The 23,043-nt window shown below is 37.5% G+C and overlaps 2 protein-coding genes across 4 annotated transcripts in view; one reads left to right on the forward strand and one right to left on the reverse strand.

Annotated features, from left to right (window-relative positions):
- The window catches only part of TBCK (TBC1 domain containing kinase), a 115,573-nt gene extending 114,574 nt beyond the window's left edge, over positions 1-999 (reverse strand). For both annotated transcript variants that reach the window (XM_075032400.1, XM_075032410.1), the window contains exons 1-2: positions 885-999; positions 333-456 (exon numbers count right to left, since the gene is read on the reverse strand). The gene's annotated coding sequence lies outside the window, so the exon portion shown is untranslated. The remainder of the gene's footprint in view (positions 1-332; positions 457-884) is intronic.
- Positions 1,000-1,196: 197 nt separating this feature from the next.
- The window catches only part of AIMP1 (aminoacyl tRNA synthetase complex interacting multifunctional protein 1), a 39,717-nt gene continuing 17,870 nt past the window's right edge, over positions 1,197-23,043 (forward strand). The window contains exons 1-3 of one of the 2 annotated variants that reach the window (XM_075032486.1): positions 1,197-1,272; positions 20,133-20,266; positions 21,001-21,114. In XM_075032486.1, the coding sequence (XP_074888587.1) occupies positions 20,158-20,266; positions 21,001-21,114 (223 nt within the window). In that variant the 5' untranslated portion in view covers positions 1,197-1,272; positions 20,133-20,157. Of the gene's footprint in view, positions 1,297-20,132; positions 20,267-21,000; positions 21,115-23,043 lie in introns of both variants that reach the window. The other variant, XM_075032476.1, reaches the window with a different exon arrangement.

The raw sequence follows: 23,043 nt of genomic DNA on the forward strand, positions 1-23,043 counted from the left end.
CTATCTCAGTAATATTTGGAGAATTTTGGCATACATACATGAAAGCCTCTGTATTCTATGTAGGTATTTGCATAAGACTAGTTACTGGTGGTGTTTGAAGCATTCACAATGTCACTACATAGATTAAGACGTTGCTGCTTTGAAAGACAGGCATAAGAGTTAGCGAGACTTAAGGACATCTGAAGTTTCCTATCTGCGGCTAGAACACTTAGCGAGTGGGACAAAATAACAGCACTTGGATAGCATGAAGAAAATGTATAACCTAATGTTAATAGACCACGGTAGGCTTTTAGTCACATCTCTCTATTTTATATAGCTGTTACTTCTTTTACCTGTTTATCAGTGTCTTTTGGTTACAGCCTGTCTGCCCGTTCTGCTACACCAGTGTCCCCACTCACATAAAGACGGGGTTTGTTACCATTTCATTTGTACGTCACGGCTGTTCAGGAATTAAATCTAGTAAAAGAGAAATCAGTTTTAACGAGTTTGCTAAATGACTGCTAGAAACGCCGGTAACGCCGGGCAGCCCTGGTAACCTCTCAGGCCCTCTAACGCTAGCCGGAGATACCCCCCGCCGCCCCCAGCCCTGAGGCGCCACATACCGGCCCAAACCCGACCCCAAAAAGGGGCGAACCGGTGCTGACCTCGTCCGACCGGCCCCGCACACCTCACGGCTCCGCAGGGGACCGCTCGCCCCGCGCCCCGGCCCTGCCTCGCCTCACTCCCGCCACGCCCGCTGGGCCGGCCGCTCCCTCGGCCCCTCCGTTACCCGGCGGCCACCGGCGGGGGCTGCCCTCGGCGGGGACTACCGGCCCGGGTACGGCCTAGCGGGGGAAGGAGAAGGGGAAGGGGAAGGGCAGAGCTAGTGCCGCTGCCGGCGGTACCTGCGCCAGCGCCGCCATCCCAGCTACGCGCCGCGCCCCCGAGCGCGGCGTCAGCACCCTCACCCCCCTTCGTCGCTCCGCGGCGTCACTCCACCCCGCCGGCCGCCTGAAGGACCCTGGCATAGAGGTGTCCTGCGCCATGCCTGAACCTCCTTTTTGTCTGGGTCTTAAAAAAAACCCCCACAACAGGAGTGTAATAGTCTTCCCCCCACCACCATACACCCCCATCTGTGTGTGTGCGCACTCTGCCAATACTCTGAGAACGACGCGTTGAGCGCCTTGGCCGTAAAAACAATGCTCGCTGCGGGTAGTGAGGCTTTCTTATAAACCTCAGGCGCTCGCTCGGGCAGCCTGGAGGAGAGGGTCCTTTTTCCCTCAGCGGATGAAGGTGTGTGGCGGCGGCTCGGTACATGTGAGTGCCTTTTGGTGGGGCCTGTGGGGCCCCGGCAGAGTCCCGACGCGGGGGTGGGTGGCTTTGTCCCCTCAGCCTGCTCTCAGCGCGCCCGTGGGTGGCTTAGTTCGGTCGCTGCTGGGGAGCTGTGTCATGGCGGTCTGATGCCCTGGGGCTCCCCCCGCGGACCGGACCGGACCGGGCCAGGCCGGGCCGAGCTGTTTGGGGCGGGCAGCGGGAGCCTAGTAGGGCCCTGTTAGTTTGCGGGGGGCGGCTGGAGCGGGTGTTCCTTGCGGGCTGTGTGCTGCGGCCGTGGTCGTAGGGAGGCTGCTGCCGTCCCTCGGAGGGGAATTCCTCTGTAGCGGAGGAGCAGGATGAATGCTTCGAATTAGAGGAAAGGGCATTATGTTCGTTGTTGTTTCATTTACATGAGGAATTTAATCATGGGGCTTAACGTGCGCTGTAGCTGTAGGGTGGCATTGCAGATACAGATACCATACTTTGCGGGGAGGAAGCATGCACGTGAAATGGTTCTTCTGAAATCAGTTGTGTTCCTTTATTCAGCCGATCGATTGAAGTGGCAGTTTGGAAGGGGCATAGTGATGGTCTGTTGAAGAAAATGCTGTAATAGCTTGGAAAGTACAGGCACAGAGTATCTACTGAGCTTTGCGTAGGAACAGCTGTTACTAATTGAAGAGTAGATGCTTTCTCCGTTTTGGTAAATGGTATATATGTTCGTTATGCTTTTGCATAAACATCAGTGAATGAAAAACAATATAACTGTTTGGTCCATCCACAGTAGAGGTACCTGCAAGATTTAACATACAGCACATAGTCTGTACAGGGATGCATGGATTGGATGACAGGGATGAACTTATGATTTCTTGCTTGTTAGGTTATGTTATGAGTCCACAGCTAACCAGCATATGGCAATGTTACTAAAGTATCATATATCTTGAGCTAATCAGTAGGTGGTTTTGTGCTGGGTTTAGTAGCTGGCAAAATGAAGAAAATACTGCTGCAAAATAAGTAATCCTTGCATTTCCTGCTCTTTCTGTTTCTTTAACTTGGATATTTATTTTTTTTAATACAGTCATTGCTTTTGCTTTTTACAAATAGTTTTGCTATTCAGGATACTTACGTGAAATCCATAGTAAGGTGACGCAGTAGTGATTAAGTATAGCACCCCATTTTTGTATGCTCTTATCATTCACTTACTATATTATTCTTCAGTTATGTTTAAATAATAATACATTACTTGGCAGACCTGTTGGAAAGTAAGCCCAAAATCTGTAAAATAAAACCAAAGTCCTAAACCTGAGGTTTTCGTACTGGATATTATTAAGAGGGATAAGGCCTTAGAAATGATTAACAGATAGAACTTTGACAAATCTTACCAAATAGTTGGTAAAGTGTTTTTTTTTTGTTTTGACTTTTTTGTTTGGTTTGGGTTTTTTTGGCTAGCCTCAAGGATCTTGTCAAAGTGGCTTCATCATAATATAATCCCCCCACCCTGTTGCAAATTAACAATATATTCTTGTTACAATGATTTTGACTTTAAAAGAGTTTTAAGAAATATATTGGTGAGTGCTGCTTACTGAATCCTGAAGGTGCAAGGTGTTGAAGGCGGAGTGATATAAATCAAAATGATTCTTAAAACTATCTTCAGCAAATTTGGGCTCTGGAAGGTCTTTTTCCAGTTGTAAATATAAAGCTTGTGCATGTTTTCTATATATTGCTGTAGGTGTATTTGTTTCTTTTATACCTTTAAGTGTAAATAGAGAAGGAAACAAATTCTCATTCCCCAGATTGAAAGCAGACAACAGTCTGGAGAGAATGGTATTGAATAAAAAAGGATATTTGCTAAGAAAAGGACATTTGTGCAGATCTGAACATAGTCCATCAGATTGGAAATAATAGGACTCTTGAGTTCCCTAGATCCTTGAAAACTTGATACTTCTGATGATGAAATGTATGAGAGTGGGAAGACAATCTGAAGAATAGAAGTTTAATGTGGAAAGGTATCATGAAGTTGCTTTGACATCATTATAAAAATAATTTAGTATGAATTTAACAATGGCAGGCTAACCTAGGGTCTCTTTATCAAAGGAGGGCCAAACAGCCCATGAATATTTCTTCATCCTTTTGATTTAGATGTTCTCTATAATGGCTTTTCTCCTAAATATATTTGACTGAAATCTGTTTAATATGTTATTGTTATTTCAATTATGTATGTTATCCAAGAAGACTAGCAATGAAGTTAATTTTATGCCATGATGGGGGGAAGCAAGCAACCCCCTAGGACTTATTATGCTTTGCAAAATTCTTTAAATCAATTTCAGTTGGCATGAAGCTTTAAAAACAGTTTCTGGAAGTATTGTAAAAATGCCTCAAAATATGTCTATACTTTTATTATACAGCACATTTTATAGTATAGAACTGTGCTAGTTTGTATTATAAGATAGCAACAGATAACATAAGGTAATAATCAGCTGTAGTGATTTGTATTTTCTTTCTGAATCAACAGACCACTTCTAAAATTGCTGCTGTGTGTAAATTTATAATTATCAGTGGAATCAAATTAGAAAAGTGCCAGTTTCTCAGCTTCCTCCCCCCCAGCATTAAAGTAGAATAAATAATTTTATGGATGTCATATTACTCTGTTCATTTCTGAAAAAGCCATAAGAAGCAGCAGAGGTAGCTTGTATGTTCTGGAGGACAAGAACTCAAATAATGGCATCAGAATGAAGAGTGGATCTTGAATTGGCAAGCAAAAAAAATGTATTGAGATGCAAAATAGGAGATAAGTTTTATCCAAGACCTCTCTAGACCAAGAGTGAAAAGAAAAATTGAGCTCTCCGGTGCCTGCAAATCCCACCTACTTTACAAGTCCCCTTAAGCATACTGGCGAAGTATCTATATAATAAAAATAATGTAAAGCAGTTGTCATAAGAAGGATTGATCAAGTGTGCAGGAAGACAAATCTGGTATCTACCATAATATTTTTGAACTTTTCTGATTATGATTTGATTGCTATATGTCACAGCTACCATGTGAATGAATTCATTCACATTTGTCTCTTCTAAGGGAGTGTTTCCTAAAACTGAAAGAGTGTCAAATGCTGAACAACACAGGTAAAACTTAGGGGTCAGCATAGAGGGCAGTTGCTAGGAACATCAGATGTGAGCAAAGTAAATACCATCTCTCGTTTCTTGTAGTGATATGAACTATATGATATCAGTCCAGCAGAGACCCACAGAAGATGCTGTTTATTATCCTTCCAAACAGTTATCTGTATGGTTCTTGCTACTGTCACCAAGAAACATTTCCCTTGTTAGATTTTGTGTCATACTGGGGGCAAGGGGGAAATTGATGTTTAGTTTTCATTTCCATGGTTGCATTAGTATTAAAACAGTGTCGGGGGCGGGGGGGGGGGTAGTCTCTCATGGCTTTTTTCCCCTGATGTGGTGGAAGCCATCCTTAGTCATAATTTTATATGGTTTCAAAAAGATTTGGATACTTCTCAAAGCAGTCTTCTGCTTTCATTGTTTTGATTTTTTTTTATGCGTATATATTTTTATTGTGTGTGTGCATGTGCTTGGGAAAAAGTGCTTTCCTTGGAAAAAAAAATTTCTTTAAGCAAAAACTGAAAAATGTTTTACTGACTAGTGTTGGTGACCACGGGTCAGTAAGTCATCAGTTAAAGTTTTCACAATTTTCTTTTCTTTTGGAGAACAAGAAAATATAGTACTGTCTGCATTATGATGTCAGGGGTCAATTTCTTCAGATTGAGTGTAAAATTAATACATTGGTATTTTACTTCACAAGTGGTTTCTTTATTCTGCTTTCACAGTTGGCAAATCTTTGTGTTTTGTTCTCCCAAATAATCACACTTGAATATGTGGAAATATCACAATTAGAAGGGTAGGTTTTACTACGTGTTTTTTAAAGTTAAATAAAAGGCAGGAGTATAAGAGGGAAATATTATTGGTTTTGTAACACTGGGTATAATGAAAAGACCTTAGCAGAAGAGGAGCAAAAGATCTCAAGTTCATTCTCATCTGTTATACCTTAAACACTTCTGACAGATGTCTGCCTAACCTGTTTTTAAAACCTTCCAGTGATGGATATTCCACAACCTCTGTAGGCAGCCTGTTCAGTCCTTTACTTTTACTTGAAAGTTTTCCAAATGATCTAACTTAAATCTTCCTTGCTTTTTCCTGTCTGCAGTAGACCTGGTGAACAGTTTAGTCCCATTCTCATACCAACTTCCTTTGCATTTGAAGAACGAGACCAAGTCTCCTGTCTAACTTCTCTCCTATAGACTAAACAACTACACTTCTTTCAAGCTTTTTGATCTTCTTTGAAGTGTCTTTAAAAAGTTGAGAGACAGGAAAGGAGAATCTGAACAAAAGCAACTCTCTGTGGCAATTCTGGGGGGGTCGAGTATGCATGAGTACAATGTGAATATTGCTTGGGAAGCCTCTTGAACAGCTGAGACAGTTTGCCTATAATATAATGTGGCTAGTCAGGCCTTTCCTGACTTGCCACTTCTTTATTTCCTCCTGTCTCCCTCACACTTCTTTTCTAGAGAAATTACAAGTTTGAGCTGATTTTTTTTTTTGGTCTTTTAACTGGAGGGGAGAGGCAGGGTGAGGGAATAGATTCCCAGGTGAGAAGTTTGTTTTTTCTCTATAATGCTTGTGGTGTGGTGTTATGTTAATTGATTAATTCATTAGTTAGTTGCCTTTACACTTTTTGAGCCATAAAATCTTCTAATGGTGAAGTCCACAACAAGCATGAAACATTTTGCAAGCAGGTATTTCCTACCTGAAAATGTAGCCCCTGTGGTTCCAGTCAGTTGAATAGATCTGATAGACCAAGGGGAAGCACTTTTTGAGCATTATAAGAATGTGCTAGTTTGCTTAGGTAGCATGACAATTCCAAGTGTTTTGAGATTGTCACCATATTAATTTGAGTATTCCTAAACTGTCCAAGCGTACATGTTTATATTTAAATAAGTAAAATTCCTTGCCTGAGCATGCTCTGTGCTTCTGACAAATACCTCTAAATTCAGTATGGTTAGAAATTTGTAATCAGTTATAACTGGTTTTAGGCATGGCAATCACTGGCATTCCTGATGACAAAATTCAGTGTGCCAGATCCCTGTTGAGTTTTCTAGGGGACATTTGCTTATGATGCAAGTCACAGCCTGCTCCTGGGTCTGCAATACCAGGTGATTGGCCAACACAAAAAGAAATAGTTTCATTTATAGGATTTTTTCTAAATGCTGGTTTTGACTTACCCCCCCCCCCCCCCCCCCCCCCCCGCAAAGAAACCATCTTAAAAATGGCATGCCTTTCAGAACTGGCAGATGGCAGCTGTTTCAGATCTTAATGTTCTTTTACTTTCTTATTGCTAGCTTGTAAAATTGTTTGCAACTTCAGTTTTCAGTATCATATTTTAAATAACTGGCTGGTTCAAATGGAAAAAGAAGAGGAGCAATTCAATTGCTCACTTGTTTCTTTGTATGCTATTTATTTTGCTGTGGTAATTAATCTACTCCAATAATTCTAATGCTACTGCTTACAGGCTAATATTTAGTGTGTGGCCACTAAAGAATTTGTTTCTGGATCATCTTGTATATTCTTCCTCTTGAATGTCCTTGGCTCTGTTCCTCTTCTGTTACTCAACAAATCTTGTCTCCTACCATGGGATAGGGGCAGGAATGGGGGGATAAAAGTTAACTAGGAAAATAAGTCATCATCTGAATAATCTTATCTTTGAAGTCTTGGAGCAGAGCACCTTCCAGTTGTTCACTTGCATGTTTCTGGTTTGTTTTGCTTCATTCTGTTTTGTCAGAATATTGTCGGTTGGTGCAGTGGCCTTCTGGTAGGGTAGGTCATGCATTCTGTCCATAGAAACTGAGGAGGGGATGTTTGTCCAAAAAACCTTTATTGTCCATAAGGAGTGTGAACATTATTAACAAAGGTATGAATTACTTTTAAAGGGATAAGTGAGGGAATCATCTTTGCCTACCAAGATGAAAGATAAGATTTCTCTTAAGTTACATTTACAACCTAGAGTCATGATAGTCTGAAATTGATCTACTTTGATGATTAAATGCATCAGTGGGCACCTGTAACACTTGTTGACACTTGGTGTTTCTAAAGAAAATGACTTTGATACCTTACTGAAATGGGAATTTGATAAATTCCTCTTTGCTGTGTAGAATTTTCAGAAAGAAATTCCAGAAAAGAGATACCTTCTGCTGACTTAGCTTTTACAATTTTAATTACGCTCCACAACTTTGTATACAAATTCTTATGCCACTTTATATAAACTAACAACTTAGAAACTGTTCCTTGACTTCAAAAACTGTAGAGAGGGAAATTGAAACTAGCATTCATATTAGAAAGCAGTATATACTGTATTTAACCATCATCTGTTAAACACAATTCATGTAGAAGAACCCATTCTTCTTTCCTCAGAATGCTGGAAAAAACCTGACAGAGGTTCTATGCTGGATTAGAGGAAAATTGAATTCCTCTCATAACTGCTTCCCTGGTGTGTTGTCTCATATCCTAATTATCTGAAAGCAGACAGATTCTGAGATGCTTTTTAGATTTGAAAGCAGCTGGCAATGCATAAAACATCATCAAAAATTGCCTCGAGTTAGCAGATCTCTTCTTGAGATCATTTGGTACAATCTTTTGGCATAAAACTACCCATTATAGAAGACTTTTATTTCCATTTCCTTCTCATCAGGAGCTTTCCCAACATAACTTCAACTGAGTATGAATTAATAGTTTAAAGATTAGTCTCTGACTTCAGGACCCTCTCTCAGAAATGATCCATGGCTATTGGATCTGGTTTCTATCCCAGAGTATTTCTCAATTACGGTTTAATATACAGCTTTGTAGTGGCATCTTGTTTCAGCCTCTGAAGATAAGCAAGCAGATCTTTTCAGCTGTTCAGTTAGCCGGGGCAGCTAGGGACTGCTATTCCCACAAGAGTGCATGGACTTGCACATGGCATGCAAGAGGCACTACATTTGGCTTGGTATCAGCTGCTTTGGAGTGAAGGCTGTAAGTTCACATTTGTGCTTGTCCTGTTGTAAGGTTTGGAACCTTTTCTGTGAAGTGGTCTAGTAATTGGTAACAGTCACACACTAAGGAAGTCACCGTTGCCAACTAGGATGTGACACTGAATTGTACACCAGGGAAATTAATCTTTTCTTAGGGGTTGAATTACCCTGCTACATCACAGTGGATAAGTAATTTCACATCCGTATGACCATCTATAAAATAATGCTAATGATAAGAACGAGGCACAGTTTGTTTGGGTTTTTTTTTCCTTTACATATAGTTTACAATTAAATTTTACTGAGAACTCACCTGCAAATTTGCAAGTTTTGAAGATGTGAAACCAAAATATTCTAATTGAAAATAAATGTTTTAAAATAGTTGGGTTTTTAATAGAATAATTTGCAACACAGCAAAATTAGAATTTAGCTCAGTTTATCTTAAACTGTGGAAACAAAAGAAGCTTTGTATCCGTAAATGAGATATGGCTATTTCCCAAAAGCTGCTTGGAGGATTTTTCTGTCAGATACCGTCAGTCTTAATAGATGACATCAGCCCTCTCAATGTCCAAGATGAGTGCAAAAGGGTTTTGTTTGTTTGTTTGCTTACTCTGCACAGATCTAGTATTAAAAGAGGAGAAAATAATTTTCATTCTAGAAGTTTTACAAGCTGTGAACCTAAAATGCTTGTCACTACATACAAATACAAAGAAGGTTCTGAACGACAGTTACAGGACTGCTTACTTTTTTAGTACCATCAAAAGATACAATATTGCTGTGCTTTCTCTCAAGCAGTACTTAAGTATTTGTAGAAGATGTGGTCCAGAAGTTTAGCTAGACTAACATACTATTAACTCAGTAACCATGTTGCTATTCTGGACTGTGCCCAAAGGACTACTGAGTACACTTACTTTGAAAGTGGGTTATCAAGTGCTCATAAAACCAGATATTTACTAACAGTGGTGTTCCTGACTTAGTTCTTTTCAGTACCAGTGTGTGAACATTCTTTTGAGAAGTTATTCATGAATGTATGCATGTGATGTTAAATTAACAGAGGGATGAAGAAGGTGAGGGCACTGTCCTGTAACCAAAAAACTCCTGATGCTCCCCTCTAGTTTAGAATATGGAAAACAACTCAGGTCAAAAATAACACTTTCAAGATCGCTCTCTTTGGTTTGGGAAGGTCATTTCTGTGTGTCAGCTAGAATAACTACAGTAGTCTGGGGTTTACATTTGATTTATCTGTCTCTGCAAACTGATTTGGTTTTCAAAATGTGAAATAAGTGTATAAAATCTGAGCGGTGGTTCTCTGTTAATAAGAATTAAATGATTCTCATTTTAAAAAGAAAAAACCTGTTTTAAATATAAGCATCATTTGCTGCATAGAAGAAAATGGTGGGATTTTTTTAATACAAGGAACATCTTTCTGTAAAAATTTGTTTTGTTTCAAATCAGTAGATCTGAAATAGCTGTGTAATAATATAATCCTTTGGTAGATGTTTGCATCTGAGTGAAAGGAAAGCTGGCATTTTGATTTCAAGTATACTTTGAATTGTTACTTTGTGCACTTTAGTTAGAAATGATTTGACAGGTATTTGCTGTACAGTCTGCTTCAGAAGTTGATTAGTTTGTTTTCTTGCTGAGAATAGCAAAGTCTTCACCTGCAGAAATGTAAATCTACTGAAAACTTTTTTTCTTCAGAGTTCCTTTCTTTTATCTCCAAAAGGGAAAAAATATTCTCTGTATTTCTATCACACAAGTTAAAATCATTGATCCAAAATGTAGGTAGTTACAATATTTAATAGTTATATCTGAAGATTTTTGTAAGTAGATGAGATGCTTGCTAGGAATTTTAAGTCTCTTCACTCTGTACGTGATGGAAGGAGAGACATGTATTTTGAGGCTGATGCCAGAAACATGCAGTAGTAGATACTGCTGGCACGTGGTTTTGAAGGGACATGTAACTGCTTCTGGCTGCTGAGGATTGGTTGTTGTCAGTCCACTTTAGACTTAAAAGTTAATTTAGACTTTTCACTCCACAGCTGAATAAATAATATTCTCTGTGCAGGGTAAGTTAGTATCTTTTATAGAAGATTTTCATTAAAATATCGTCCTCCTGTATTACGTGAGTAAATTCAACACTGGGAAGTACAGTTATTTGTGTGATGAATGAAGCTGGGTCCTTGAATGTGTGTGGGAGAGTTTTGCCTGTGCAAATAAGATACTGCAGCTGCAGGGTCAAAGTTCGGCAAGGACTGCCTTTCCCCTTAAAGCTTTGTTTGACAGCTTTGTTGCTCCCCATTAAGAGATGTTCGCCATTATTCTTGCATTGATTACACACAGACACATGCACACACACGCACATTTTCAGGTTTAATTTTCTTCAGCTTTTATTTGGCCCACATAAAAGAATACCTAAAGTTTCTGCCTCAGTAAATACCAGCAATTGTTAATGCAGTTGTAGTTGGAGAACATTGATTCTTTTGCTGTACATCTGCATGATGTCTGCTGAATGCTTTAATGAATAAATAATGGTTATTTTTAACCTTAGCACTTGCATTAGCTGAATGGTTAAATCCTGTTTTCCTTTAGCTGTGCTACAAGATACTACTTTTACATATAGAAAAGCCGATATTGGCGTAAAAGTAATAAATTTCAGGATTCTTTTTTGCTACAGTTGAACTAAGTAAGATAACTAGTAGGCAGGTTTCAGACGTTAAGAGTATTGTGAATTAAAATTGAAAAAAGGGATCAATGTTCCTGTGAACTACCTAAGCAATAGCATTATTTTGCAGACAATTGCTGACATAAAGTATGTTGCTAATGGTATTCTTATTTCCAAACTCTTCAAGTTTCTGAGGAGGACATGTCTTTAAAAATGTCTTTTTAGCAGCTAGGGTTTTTGACTAGGGTTATTATACTTATTGTTCTGGTAGACCCAAAAGAAAAAGATTGATTTTTGAGAGATACTTTTTAAATATATTTTTGTTCTCAAGTGAGACCTGTCTTAGGGAGAGGGGGTAAACATTTCTTTCTTCTTTACCTTTTTATAACTGCCGTGTCTGTTTTTAATTAAGGAGGTAATGTGAATGCTCACTTTTTTAGGATAAAGTTACAAAAATCAATAAAATACCTGAGAAAGTGTTCTACTTGGTATCAACAGGTAGATTTCAGTGCAGTTCTTATTATTCTTCTGCTGTCTGATTTATGGCTAGTTTACTCTGTAGTTATAACAGTAATCTAAAGCTTTCACTCCCCAGTAAAACCCTAGAGGCTGAACCACAGTACAGATTCTTCAAGTTCCTGTGGCATATGCTGACCTTGCAGACTTGTCCAGATGCAGCTGAGTCTGCTTATATTTCTGAATTTATAGGCATATGTGTGTGTCTGTAATTGTAAAGTCCATCACCAGTCAAGGAAGTTTTATGAGGATGCTTTGAGGCATGAGTAGCAGCTACTTTTTTTTTTTTTCTTTATTCAGTGGTAGGCACTAGATACACTGTGGTTTGGAAAATTAAGCTTTTATAAATTAAAAAAAACAAACAACCCTGTCAATTTTTGCTGCAAACTTTCTGTTCCAAAGAATTGGATGAATTTGGCATTTGGAAATCAGTGCTTAAGGTCAAAGAAACAGGGTAGCATGTTGTGGCTGTTGCATCTTTTCCATCATGGGATTTATGTGAGAATTCCTTTTGCATGTGGTGATCGTTTATCATAAGATTCTGATAGTACTATTAAAATATTAATGTAGTGGGATCCAAAAGATACACACTGCTGAAAAAATACATAAGGCTGTCCAACTGTTTTGGCATATGAGCTGCTACTTAAATTTCAGAGTGCGCTATAAAGCACAACCAGATGAATCTCTACTGAACTTCCAGGGGACCTGGCAGATGTAGTGGGTGTGTAACCTGTTGAGGCTTAAGTCAAGCAGTGCAAAGAAGTTGGTTTTCTTGAGCCATGTTGTGAGCCATGCATGTCTATTGAATTACTGGGCAGTCTTCTCAGATTGATAAATAAAGTTACATATAACTTTGTATATGGTCTTTGTTACTGAAAATTTTTGGTAGCTCTGAGGGCAAAAATTATGTTACAAACCACATCCAAATCACTTGACTTTCATCTTAACCTGGACAGAACTCCTTGTAGTCTTGTCTCTGCTTTGTTTAGTCCTTGGGGTGTCTGCTCAGAGGTGGGAAAGAGTACAAAGTTAATCCAGAATTGGACAGAGACAAACATTAGTAGAAACTTCTCCCTGAATACAAATTTAGCACAAGCTTACAGCGGGGATGTGAATGAAATTGCAAGTACTCTTAACTTACCTTATCCTTTTGAATGTTGCAGCTGTAGTATATCAAGATATGATGAAGTTAATTAATATGTTGTGGCATCTACCAAGTCTTGAAATGCAAACTTGAACAAAGTAATTTTTACTTCTGATTATTCAGTTTCTAATGATGTCTCCCATACAGATCCATTTTAATTCAAATTAAGCCTGTCATAATACTCTTAAAGTAAAAATTTCATGCTTCTACCTTTATTTGTTCTAACATATGCCAGTCTTGCTTCTTCAGTCATTGCTTTTCATGGATTTGATTTTTGCCTGTCTCATTAATGCAGTGACTTGCTTGTGACTTTGGTACATTGTTCCCTTTCAAGACAGACCTGTCTTCATGTTTAAAAATAATTACTGAGGAACTTCTGTTGTCTGAAAATTGATACCAGTGAATGGGCCTCTTTTTGTGCAATGTTCGTCATACTTTTAAAAATCTCTTTCATGCTGCAGTGTTTTTCAATATGAAAAAGTTTGGTTGTGTGTGTTTTTCTATTTACAGCCCTTTAAAATAGGGAGGGGTAGGCTCTTAGGACTACTAAAAGACCTGTCTGCAGCTGGGATTGAGCCTGATTTATCTGGCAGCCAGAAGGGTTGGACTGTAGTCTCCAGAGCTAGCAAATCATTCCTTAGGGCTGGCATTGCTTTTTGGATGGACTGTGTTAGACATGTTAGTTTGGAAATCTGCAAAGCAATTATTCTCTCTCAGTCCAAAAGATGTGAGTTGATATAACATATGGCAGAAATGTACAACTTTGCCTAATAATTTGCTGTTTGGCAAATTGTTTTCAATACTGACTACACAGGAGTTTATAGTTTATGAATACTTTGAAAATTGCACTTAAGTGCTCCAAAAAAAAAAAAAAAAATAATTGGGCTGTTCAACTGTTAAAGCCCCAGTTATAGCAATTGTTTGGGGAGAATGAGGAACATACAACTGCAAAGAGATGTAAGAATTCTAAGTCTGCAAAACTGTATCAGCATACTTAACCCTCTTATGTTTTAGGCTGTAATTCCATTTTACTCATATTAAAAAGAGCATTCTTTCTTTAGCAAAATACAAGGATAGTAGTGAAAATTTCATTTGATCTTTTATGGTGCCACATTCCTAGTACCTGATAGGGGATCACTGATCTAGTACTGAGAGTCAAAAATGAGGTTCCATGGTGATTTATTTTATAATAATTTCTAGATTTTGAGTTTTTACACTGCAATTTATCAATGTTGCTCAAAATCTTGACAAAAAATACAGTGTTCTTGGTTTGGTGTTTTGTGGGTTTTTTTGTGTGTGTTTGGTTGGTTGGTTTTTAATTGTGCTATCATTGCTAGCTCTTGCTTTTCAAGTGTTTGCCATTTTTCTGCCAAAAATATTTTGGTAGGTCTCCTTTGCTGTGTGTGGAGAAGGACCTAGGTGAGCATCTACATTTTGATTATGCATATTTGTGTAGGACCTTAAACTATCTTTTTAGTTGTATTACTTTGACAATGTGAGATTCGGGAAACCTACATTCTTCCCTTACAGAGCTAATAATATACTTAATTCTAAAAGACAGATGAGCAGATAGTTAAATCTTAACTGGTATGCGCCCGTCTTTTCAACATGGGTGAAATGATATTTAAGAAAAATGGGGTGCACTATGTCTTTTTGCTCTATTGTAACAAGGGGACTAGGGCTTTTATTGTGATTAAGTAGTCTCAAGCAATGTAAAAGTTTTATCTAGTATCTTAGATACTTCTGTTTTCTTTCTCAGCATTATATTGTTGCTTACTGATGCCTTAGTCTATTTGTATATTGGTTTAAAAGGCACAGTTTTTGAAACCTGTTTGTGAACAGCTTCACTTTTTACTCTATTTTGCGATTGAGGAATTGTATTTTTCCACAGATAACACTGTGGAAGACCTGTGTTTCTGATAAGTAAATCTGATTCTTCTCTGTCTTTTGAAGTCCAGAAACATTTAATCTTTTAGAATTGCATTTCTTGAGAAGGAGTATTTGGGTGTAAAAGCCACGATTGCATTTTACAATGCGTAACAGGTATAAAACCAGTGAAACACCCAACCTTTTGCAGTAGTGATAGGTAAGTGCATGAAACTTACTGAATATAGCTGATTTCCAAAATGTCTTAGCAATAGAATTATATCATTGCAAATTTTTAACTAAATGTTGTAGACCATTGCCTCCCTAATGACAAATTGGGAGCTGCTATTGATCTTCTGTGTTTTTAGAGTGAAGTAAGGAGATGATGAAGTCAAAACCAAGATTTGATCTCAAAACTAATCAGTTGTAGCTCTCCTCAGTGTTTGTTTTTTTAATAGTTTACATTTTCATAGTTTTGAAAACTAAACCTTAAGTTCATCTACCAAAAATGTGGAATCAAATCAGATATTGTGAATCTTAGCCAAAGATGTTTATGACATCAGGTCTAGAATACTTTATGAGAAGTTAGGAGAAACCTGTAAGAGAGAATTATTTTTGTAAAGTATGAATCGTGCTTCTCTGAGAAAGGAGATGGGACAAGTTACAACAGTTTCCTAGTTGCACTGATACTTTGGTTTAGGAAAAGGTAACACAGTGCCACTCTTTTTTTTTTTTTTTTTCTTCTGTTTTGATCTGCTCATTACTGTACCTTACTTTACAGAATAATAAGGTGTGATGTGAGATTCTTAAAGCTGATTCACTGTGTCCTGACTGTTCATAGAAGTGCAAAGCACAGGAAAGCAGAATCTGGCAAACAGCTGGCACTTTCTGTTATATTTATGGGTTTTTGTAAGATTGTCTGCCAGAAATGGCCATACTCAAAGGAGATGCTCGGATAGAAAGAAGTCTTTGAACACACTTCTTGCAGAAACAAAGTGATTGTTGATACTTTCTGTCTTTTACAGAAACTAGAATACTTTGCTATACAAGTTGGCCACAACAAAGCGTCTCGAGACATCTCACAGAAGAAGAAAAGGAATTTAATTTAAAGGCTGCTTGAGACTTAAGACCAAAAGCTTAGAAAGAGAAATTGCCATTAAATATTTTTCTATAATTTAAATTAATTGACTTTATTTAGCATTGGAGAAATTGCCCTTTTGTTGTTGATAACTTTTAGAGTAAGGCTGATCCCACTGTCTCTGCTTCGTAATGGCAAACTTTTAATTTGAACAGAGCATCTCAATTGAAAAGCAAATGTGTCTTTTTGCAGACACTTATTTTCTCCTGTAGTGGTTCCTTGCCTGATCTTAGGTCTTGATTGGCAGCTATTCATAAACATGGCATTCTCTTAAGGCATATGTTTATGCTATCTGGGCCATCTTGTGATTTGTTGTCTATTCTTTGCTAAAGATCAGTAGGATTGGCTTTGCTGTAGAAATACTGGATTCCTCCATAGCTAGCACAAGGCGAAGAGCAATGATGGGTCATAGTGAAGCAGCTGTGCAATGAAGAATGGTGCCTAGGTGTGGTGAGCTGTGAAAGTTTACCCTCTTACTGTGGATGAGTTAGTGTGTGTGTGGGAGAAGAACAGAGGAGAAGCAGGCAGTTCTGGTGATTTTGTTTTGGTTTACATCATTTGAGACAAAATTCAGCAACTTTTTGTCTCAACACATGGTCAGGGTGACCAACTGAAGCATGCATGGCATTTGGTTGTGTTGCGTGAAGGCCCGTGGGAAAGAAGGAGAACAAGAAATAAGATGCCTGTCACCTAAGAGAGCAACATAAAACTTCACTGAATTGAAAATGCTGAGATAAAGCAGCATCACTGTCATAGATGTACTTGCTACATAGATGGAGTGCATGTTGATCCGTAGGCAGTAAATCTTACTAAGCAGCCTGCAGGTTAGATCTTGTACAGTTAGTAATCGTGTATGTTGACATTAACAAAGCATCGCAAGAAAAAGCTGAGAGCTTCGAAGTGCTGAGCTTTTTTGAACCTCCAGCTGGAAAAAGGAATACTTAGAGCTAATTATTTTAGGTTTTGGGAATCAGTTGGCTTCCAATTTCTGTTTTTTTGGTTAAATGATTGCTTTTCCAATAGTGAAAAGTAATTGGTTCCATGTTTGGACTATGGATAGATTCCAAAACCAATTTTTAGAGTTTAAGGTTTAAATCTTGTCATCAATTTTATGGGGTTTTTTTGGATTTTTCTTGCTTTTAAAAACAGAGAATATTAATGTTGAAGAGTAAACTACAACAAGGCTTATGTTTTTAGCATCTTCTTGGTGTGTTCACTTTTTGATCTGGATACGTTCTAAGGTCAAGGCCAATGTCGATAAACCAATATTGGTAAAATGTTGAAATTTTGGGGTAATTTGTACTATATGAGAAATCTTGATTTATTATAGAGAGTTTGCCACTTTGGGGACCCTTTCACATCACATGTTCTTGAGAAACAAAGTAGAATAATGCCTGTTTTCTCCTGTGAGTGTACAGCAGCTACTTAGAGGACCACAGGAGGCAGTGCTTTCTCTTTAAAAAAAGATAGGCAACTCTTAATCAGCAGTTAAACAACTTCTATGTCTTGATATGTAACTTCATGAATAACTGCAGGACGTGAGTCTTTCATCTGAAGATTGTGTTCCATTATAGTGGAGCAAGTGGGTTTTGGAGCAGTTCTGAATGTCTTGCAGGTAGCAAAGTAGTCTCGGAGGTCTGAGATTAAGCAGTTTCCCTTAGCTGAGCAACCAGGTAACTTCAGGAGGTTACCCTTTTCAGAAGGTCTGAATATAGCTACTCCTTATTTGTTTCAAAAGTATTTTTTGTTTGAAGGGAAAGCGGCTTGTTAGGCAGAATTGTATGATGTGATTTTACTTTCACTTGGTCCCTGGAACATTCTGACCTGTTTTGCAGAAAATGTATCTGTAATAAGATACGAATCTGGTTTTTAAGCTATATTATTCCTGGTTTTCTTTCCTATTCTTAGTTTGTGTATCACCAATAGGAGTTGGTTGTTTTGGGGGGGTGTTGTGTGGAGTGGGGGGGTGTCAGGGTAATAGAGGGCAAAGGAAATAGGTTAAAAAAAAAAAAATCCAAAAAAATTATTGACTGTAACCTTTGATTGTTGCAGTGGTAATGTTTTTAACGTGTTGGTGTTTTATAATACAGGGTGGATCTTAAAAATTATGTGCCCTTTTTAGATACAGTTTTATCCCTCTGCTGTATGGGTTCCTGTGCCTGTGCAGCAGTTCATTTCAGCCTGTTGGCTCTTTATATTAGTATCGGAAATACCTATTCCTTTTTGTTATTGTTATAATACTAGGTTTACAGAAATTTATTTGACAAGTGGGAAAATGTCTACCCATTGTAATCATGTAACTTCATTTCCAGATCTTCAGTTCATTAGCCAACTTGGCTAAAACCTATAAAATGTACCAATTCTATTCACTTTGAAGTTTTAGTAGCATTTCTGCTGTTGTTGGCAAAGTTTCCACTGTTAGTATTGTGTTCCCCTGAGAGAATATGTAGCTTGCAAGAAATCTTACTGGTATGCAGACAGTAATACCCCAGGCTTTGTATTATGCTGTGTTGTGCCATAAGAGTTTTATGTCTATTTCCATTTGACATCTAAATCAGTAACTTATTGGAATCACTGTTTTCCTTTTTAAACTCCTCCGTTTTCAGACTGCACATCAAAAAAGAATTATTTTCTTATTAGCAGAGATGAATTTGAATTACTTCAAGATTATTTCACTTGTTGCTCTTCTCTCTGTGAGAGTTTCTTTCTTTTAAAAGAAAAATCTTTTGTGGATGAGTGGAAGGTGTGATGGCAGTAATGCTCTTGCATCTTTAAGTGAAACTGTGTGTGTAAAACAGATTTCTGATGTATTAGATTGCAAAGGCGGCAAGATGTGGGTTCATTCTTTACTTTTGCAGGAGTAATATACCCCATGCATCATCTGACTACTGTATCTCTCTGGCTTTGTGAATTTTACTTTGAGAACTTTTAATTACACTATTCCTGATTCATTGTGTTTTGCCCTTTTTAAAAAAAAATATATTTATATATATAAATAAATATATATGATTTCTTTGTAATAGAAGATCAGATATCAAATGTAAGTTGATGCTGAGAGTGCAGCAAAGGTCGTATGTTGACACTGGCATGAGCGTGATTGTATTTGTTCACCTTTCAGTTATTTCTAAACGTATTTCGCCTTCATCATGGTTTTTGTTTCAAATCCCAACAGAGAATATTCGTATGTTATAAACAGACTTAGGTCATAGTGTCAGAATAATCTTGCAATAAAATGGGAAGTTTTCTGCCAATTTGATATGAGAAAAGGCATTTTTGGGCTCTGATAAAGCTGAGGAGCCAATGCACGTATGTGGATTGTTATTTTCTTACCAGTTCTTCCCTTTGTTGCAGTTGATGGGCAAATTCACAGGAATTGCCTCACGGTTGCTTGTGAAGATCTGCAAGGCCTCTTTTCTTCCTGCCTATAGTCAGTTTTCTTGATTTACAGATGAGGCAACTGTTAGTACAGATTCTTTCTTCATCTGTATACTGAATGGGAGGGTAAAAGCACTATCTGCTGCAGATACGAGTGACTATTTCATCATTCTGTTGCTACTATTTGAGCTTTTATGGTCACACACAAATGTTGCAGAGTCAGAAGCAGGCCAAATTTGGTAGCTTTCAAGAGATAAGGGCTGCACACAAGGCATAGCTAGTTTCTGCAACATAGGAGAACCCCAGTAAAAGGATTTGAACATCCTAAAAGAAGGTTAAATGCATTTATTTGTGCTCTTACCTTTACTGGTCGTTTTTGTTTCCTGCTTCTTTAATGTTACCTGTGTGCCTGGCCTTCCATTTCAGTGGGAAAAAAATAAGACAATTGAAATCATTGCTAAAATAACTGTGAAGGTGTAAACTTGCAATAACAGTTGTATTAATCTGAGATGAGTAAAAGTACTGATGAATTCTGCTTAAAAGTAAAATAACAGTAAATTCTTCATGTATGTACAACCATAGTGTATGAATTATTCAGTATATTCTGAATAAATTTATTAGAAAAGTTTGGAAATTTTCATGTGATGTTTCTATTTTCTTAGTTTCAATAAAATTCTGCATATGCTTAATAAATTTTTCAGCTAAAACCAGGACACAGTGTTCTCCTGCCCAACCTTTTCCCTTTTATTTCTTTTTTTTCTGATTTATAAAGACCTTTCATTCTGAGAAGGTAGAATTCTTTCTGTTTCTTGAAGGAAGAACATGTTTTCTGCAGCTGGGAAGAAGAGTAGCTTTTCTTCTGAAATACTTGAAAGCAGCTGTCAAACATCAGATTCTGTTAAATGTTGCTTTTTGTTTGGGCTTTGCATTAGGAGGTGGGAGCCCAGCTTGTTCACGTAACAAATTTTCTTATTCAGCAACTGATTTTAGAACTGCTTCATGTGGTAAGAAATGGTAGCATTACTACATTAAAAAGTCATTAATTTTAGACTGTCTATTATTTGTCTAGGTTTTTAGCTCGTTTCTTGGTAAAGATGGCAGCCAACAATGTAGTGCTGAACAGACTGGAGCAGAAGGGTGCAGAGGCCGATCAAGTTATTGAATACCTCAAGCAACAAGTTGCTCTGCTCAAGGAGAAAGCTAGTAAGGAATTACCTATCTTATGATAAACTTGTTAACTAGATGGTTAACATTAAATGCTCATAGGAAAAATTGAGAACATAGACAACTTCATTGGTGCTGTCAGCCTTTTAAGTGTGTTACAAGTTTTCTAAGATAAAGCTTGTAATTGTAGTACTGCTTCACGGTCTTGTGGTTTGTGGGTTTTTTTGGAGCTGCTTATTCTGAAATAGAAAAGGCTTGAATGACGAAGGATTAATGACACAAATGGATTATGGAAATTTGATAGGACACTATTCCATTTGGGGGTTGAAAGGGAGTCGGGAAGAATACAAGACTATGGATTTGGCTGAAAGTGTTACTGCTTTTTCACCACTATGGGATTCTCTCAAGAGTATCATATCTTCAACTTTGATACTTTGTACATATCAGTATCAGTGAATTAAGGTCCTCGTATTACAGCCATGTTCAACCTTTTTCTACTAGGTCTCTTGGAATTTTTTCTTGTGAGTCTATTTAGGGGGCTGAGAAGCTAGTATATTAAGAAGCAACTTGAGTATATAAATATTGTAAAAAATGGCTATATCAACAAAAAAATTATTCCAAAATACTTCTGATGATACACTCCCTGAAAGTTTCCACTTTTTTGGTGTTTGGCTCGCCATGTTTCACTTTTCTTTAAAAACAAAACCTCTCTTTGCCAAATGATGAATGCTAATTATTGAAACTTGTCGGTTTTAATATTGTGTCAACTCTAGTCTTGCAGGCATCTCTCCGAGAAGAGAAGAAGCTCCGTGTGGAAAATGCTAAACTGAAGAAAGAAATTGAAGGGCTGAAACAGGAGCTGATTCAAGCAGAAATTAGAAATGGAGGTGGGAAAAAATTCCTATCCTCATGCAACATAGATCTAGTTAGTTTTGATCATATTTTGTACTATCTTAATTCTTCTTGATTTTTCTCTTTCTGTATGTGACTTCATGGCATTTCTTACAAATTCTGGATTTTCCTAAATTCCATGCCTATGACAAGTTACTTAATTCCAACATTTTAGTAAGCTGCAAGCCTAACAGGTACATATGCCAAATCTTAATCAGGCATGGAACTGGTTCTTTGTATGTTTTTGTATAGTGCCTTTCATAATAAGCCTTGAATTTGACTGATGATAATGACTCATTATAATACCTTAGAAATTGCTGAATGTCTAACACTTCTTGATACTCTTGACTATTTAATCTAGCATGACTGAAAAATCCCTATGGAAAATCAAGCCATAGTTCAAAGTACAGATGGACAGTGACTTAGTAGAAAATCTGTGGTAATGTAAAATTAGAAACAATGTGTTTTGAATTTTTGATTCCATGCTTTAGTAAGACCAGCCTTTCATTGCCCTGTTTTTCCTTCTTCACACTCCTCTGTATAGCTCTGTTCAGCTCACACCATCATTATGTAATTCATGTTAAAAAAGAAAGGAGTAAAAAACAAAACTGGAGTGTTTCAGATCCAGCGTGTCTTCTTTAAAATTATTTCCAAAGAAAGCCTCTCAGCCCTCAACAGCTATTACTATTTTTACCCATGCTGTCAGTATTGTAAATTGAGTGAGATAGTAGCCACGGTAGCTGGATGCTAGCATTCAACCATACTGAATGCTTTACTGGCAAAACATCTTCAGTCTTCAAAAAGACTAGCATTTTATAAATGGAGGGAATTCTTTTTCTCCTTTGGGCATGAATAAAGCCCTTTTATGTACTAAACAAAACTATTAGTTTGTATTTCTCCATTGTCTGTTAGTCTGCAGCAATTCTTGACAGGCATAGGATATTTCACAGAATCCCTGGTATGCTTGAGAGACAAGTCTCAAGGTATATTATTTTTTCCAAGATGAGAAAGGACTAGGAAATTAATATCTAGCTTGACATGCATCTTCCTATATTAGCTAGTTTATCTAGAAGGTAGTAGGACTAAATTAAGATCTGTCCTTTTGAAGTAAATTAGTGTATGTTAGCTTTGACAGTATTGAGTAGTTGAGAACAGGAATTAGATGGACATAGAACATCAAAAATATCACTTGATATATTTCTTCGAAAATCTGAGAAACAAATAGTCTTCCCACAATTAGCAAGCAAAACAGCAAGCAAGTGGTTGTTGGTACAATAAATCTCAGATTCAAATGATTTTTAAAAGAACACAATTTGTGCAAATTATTTCAGTGTTAAAGAGAGCAGGTATCAACAAACATGGTGCAGTTCTTTAGGAAGTTAATAAATGTATGAAGTGTAAAAAGAAGTATGTATGCAGAATGGAGAACTGTATAATAGTGACACTAGAAGGATTTGTCAAACAGTAATTAATCATAGAACAGCCCAGTTTGAAAGGGACCTTGAAAGACCATCTGGTCTAACCTTTCTTGGGAAAGGGAGCCTGGATGATACTGCCTAGCACCCCGATGATGCTTACCCAGCACAATGATTTTTTAAAAAGCCTTAATATGATTCTTGAAGAGCAGAATGTATAAGTGAGGTGATTCTTATGCTTCCATCTGATAAGATTGATAGTGAGATGATGTCCAGAATTCTATATCAGCAGTTTAAAAAGAAATGTGAAGGTGTCATGGAGAATTTAGGGAAGGGGAGTGAGGGAGGAATCAACAGATCATTTTAGGGCTGCAGGTAACTTCTTAGAATGTGATTATTCAGGCTCAGTTTCTTTAATCAGGAAAAAGAGTTGAGGAATGATCTGACTACAACATAAAAATGATTGTATGTGTAGCAAATTATGGAATAGTCTCCAGTATGATGAGCTAG

Source organism: Buteo buteo, chromosome 1 (genome assembly GCF_964188355.1).
Source record: "Buteo buteo chromosome 1, bButBut1.hap1.1, whole genome shotgun sequence".
Taxonomy (NCBI): Eukaryota; Metazoa; Chordata; class Aves; order Accipitriformes; family Accipitridae; genus Buteo; species Buteo buteo.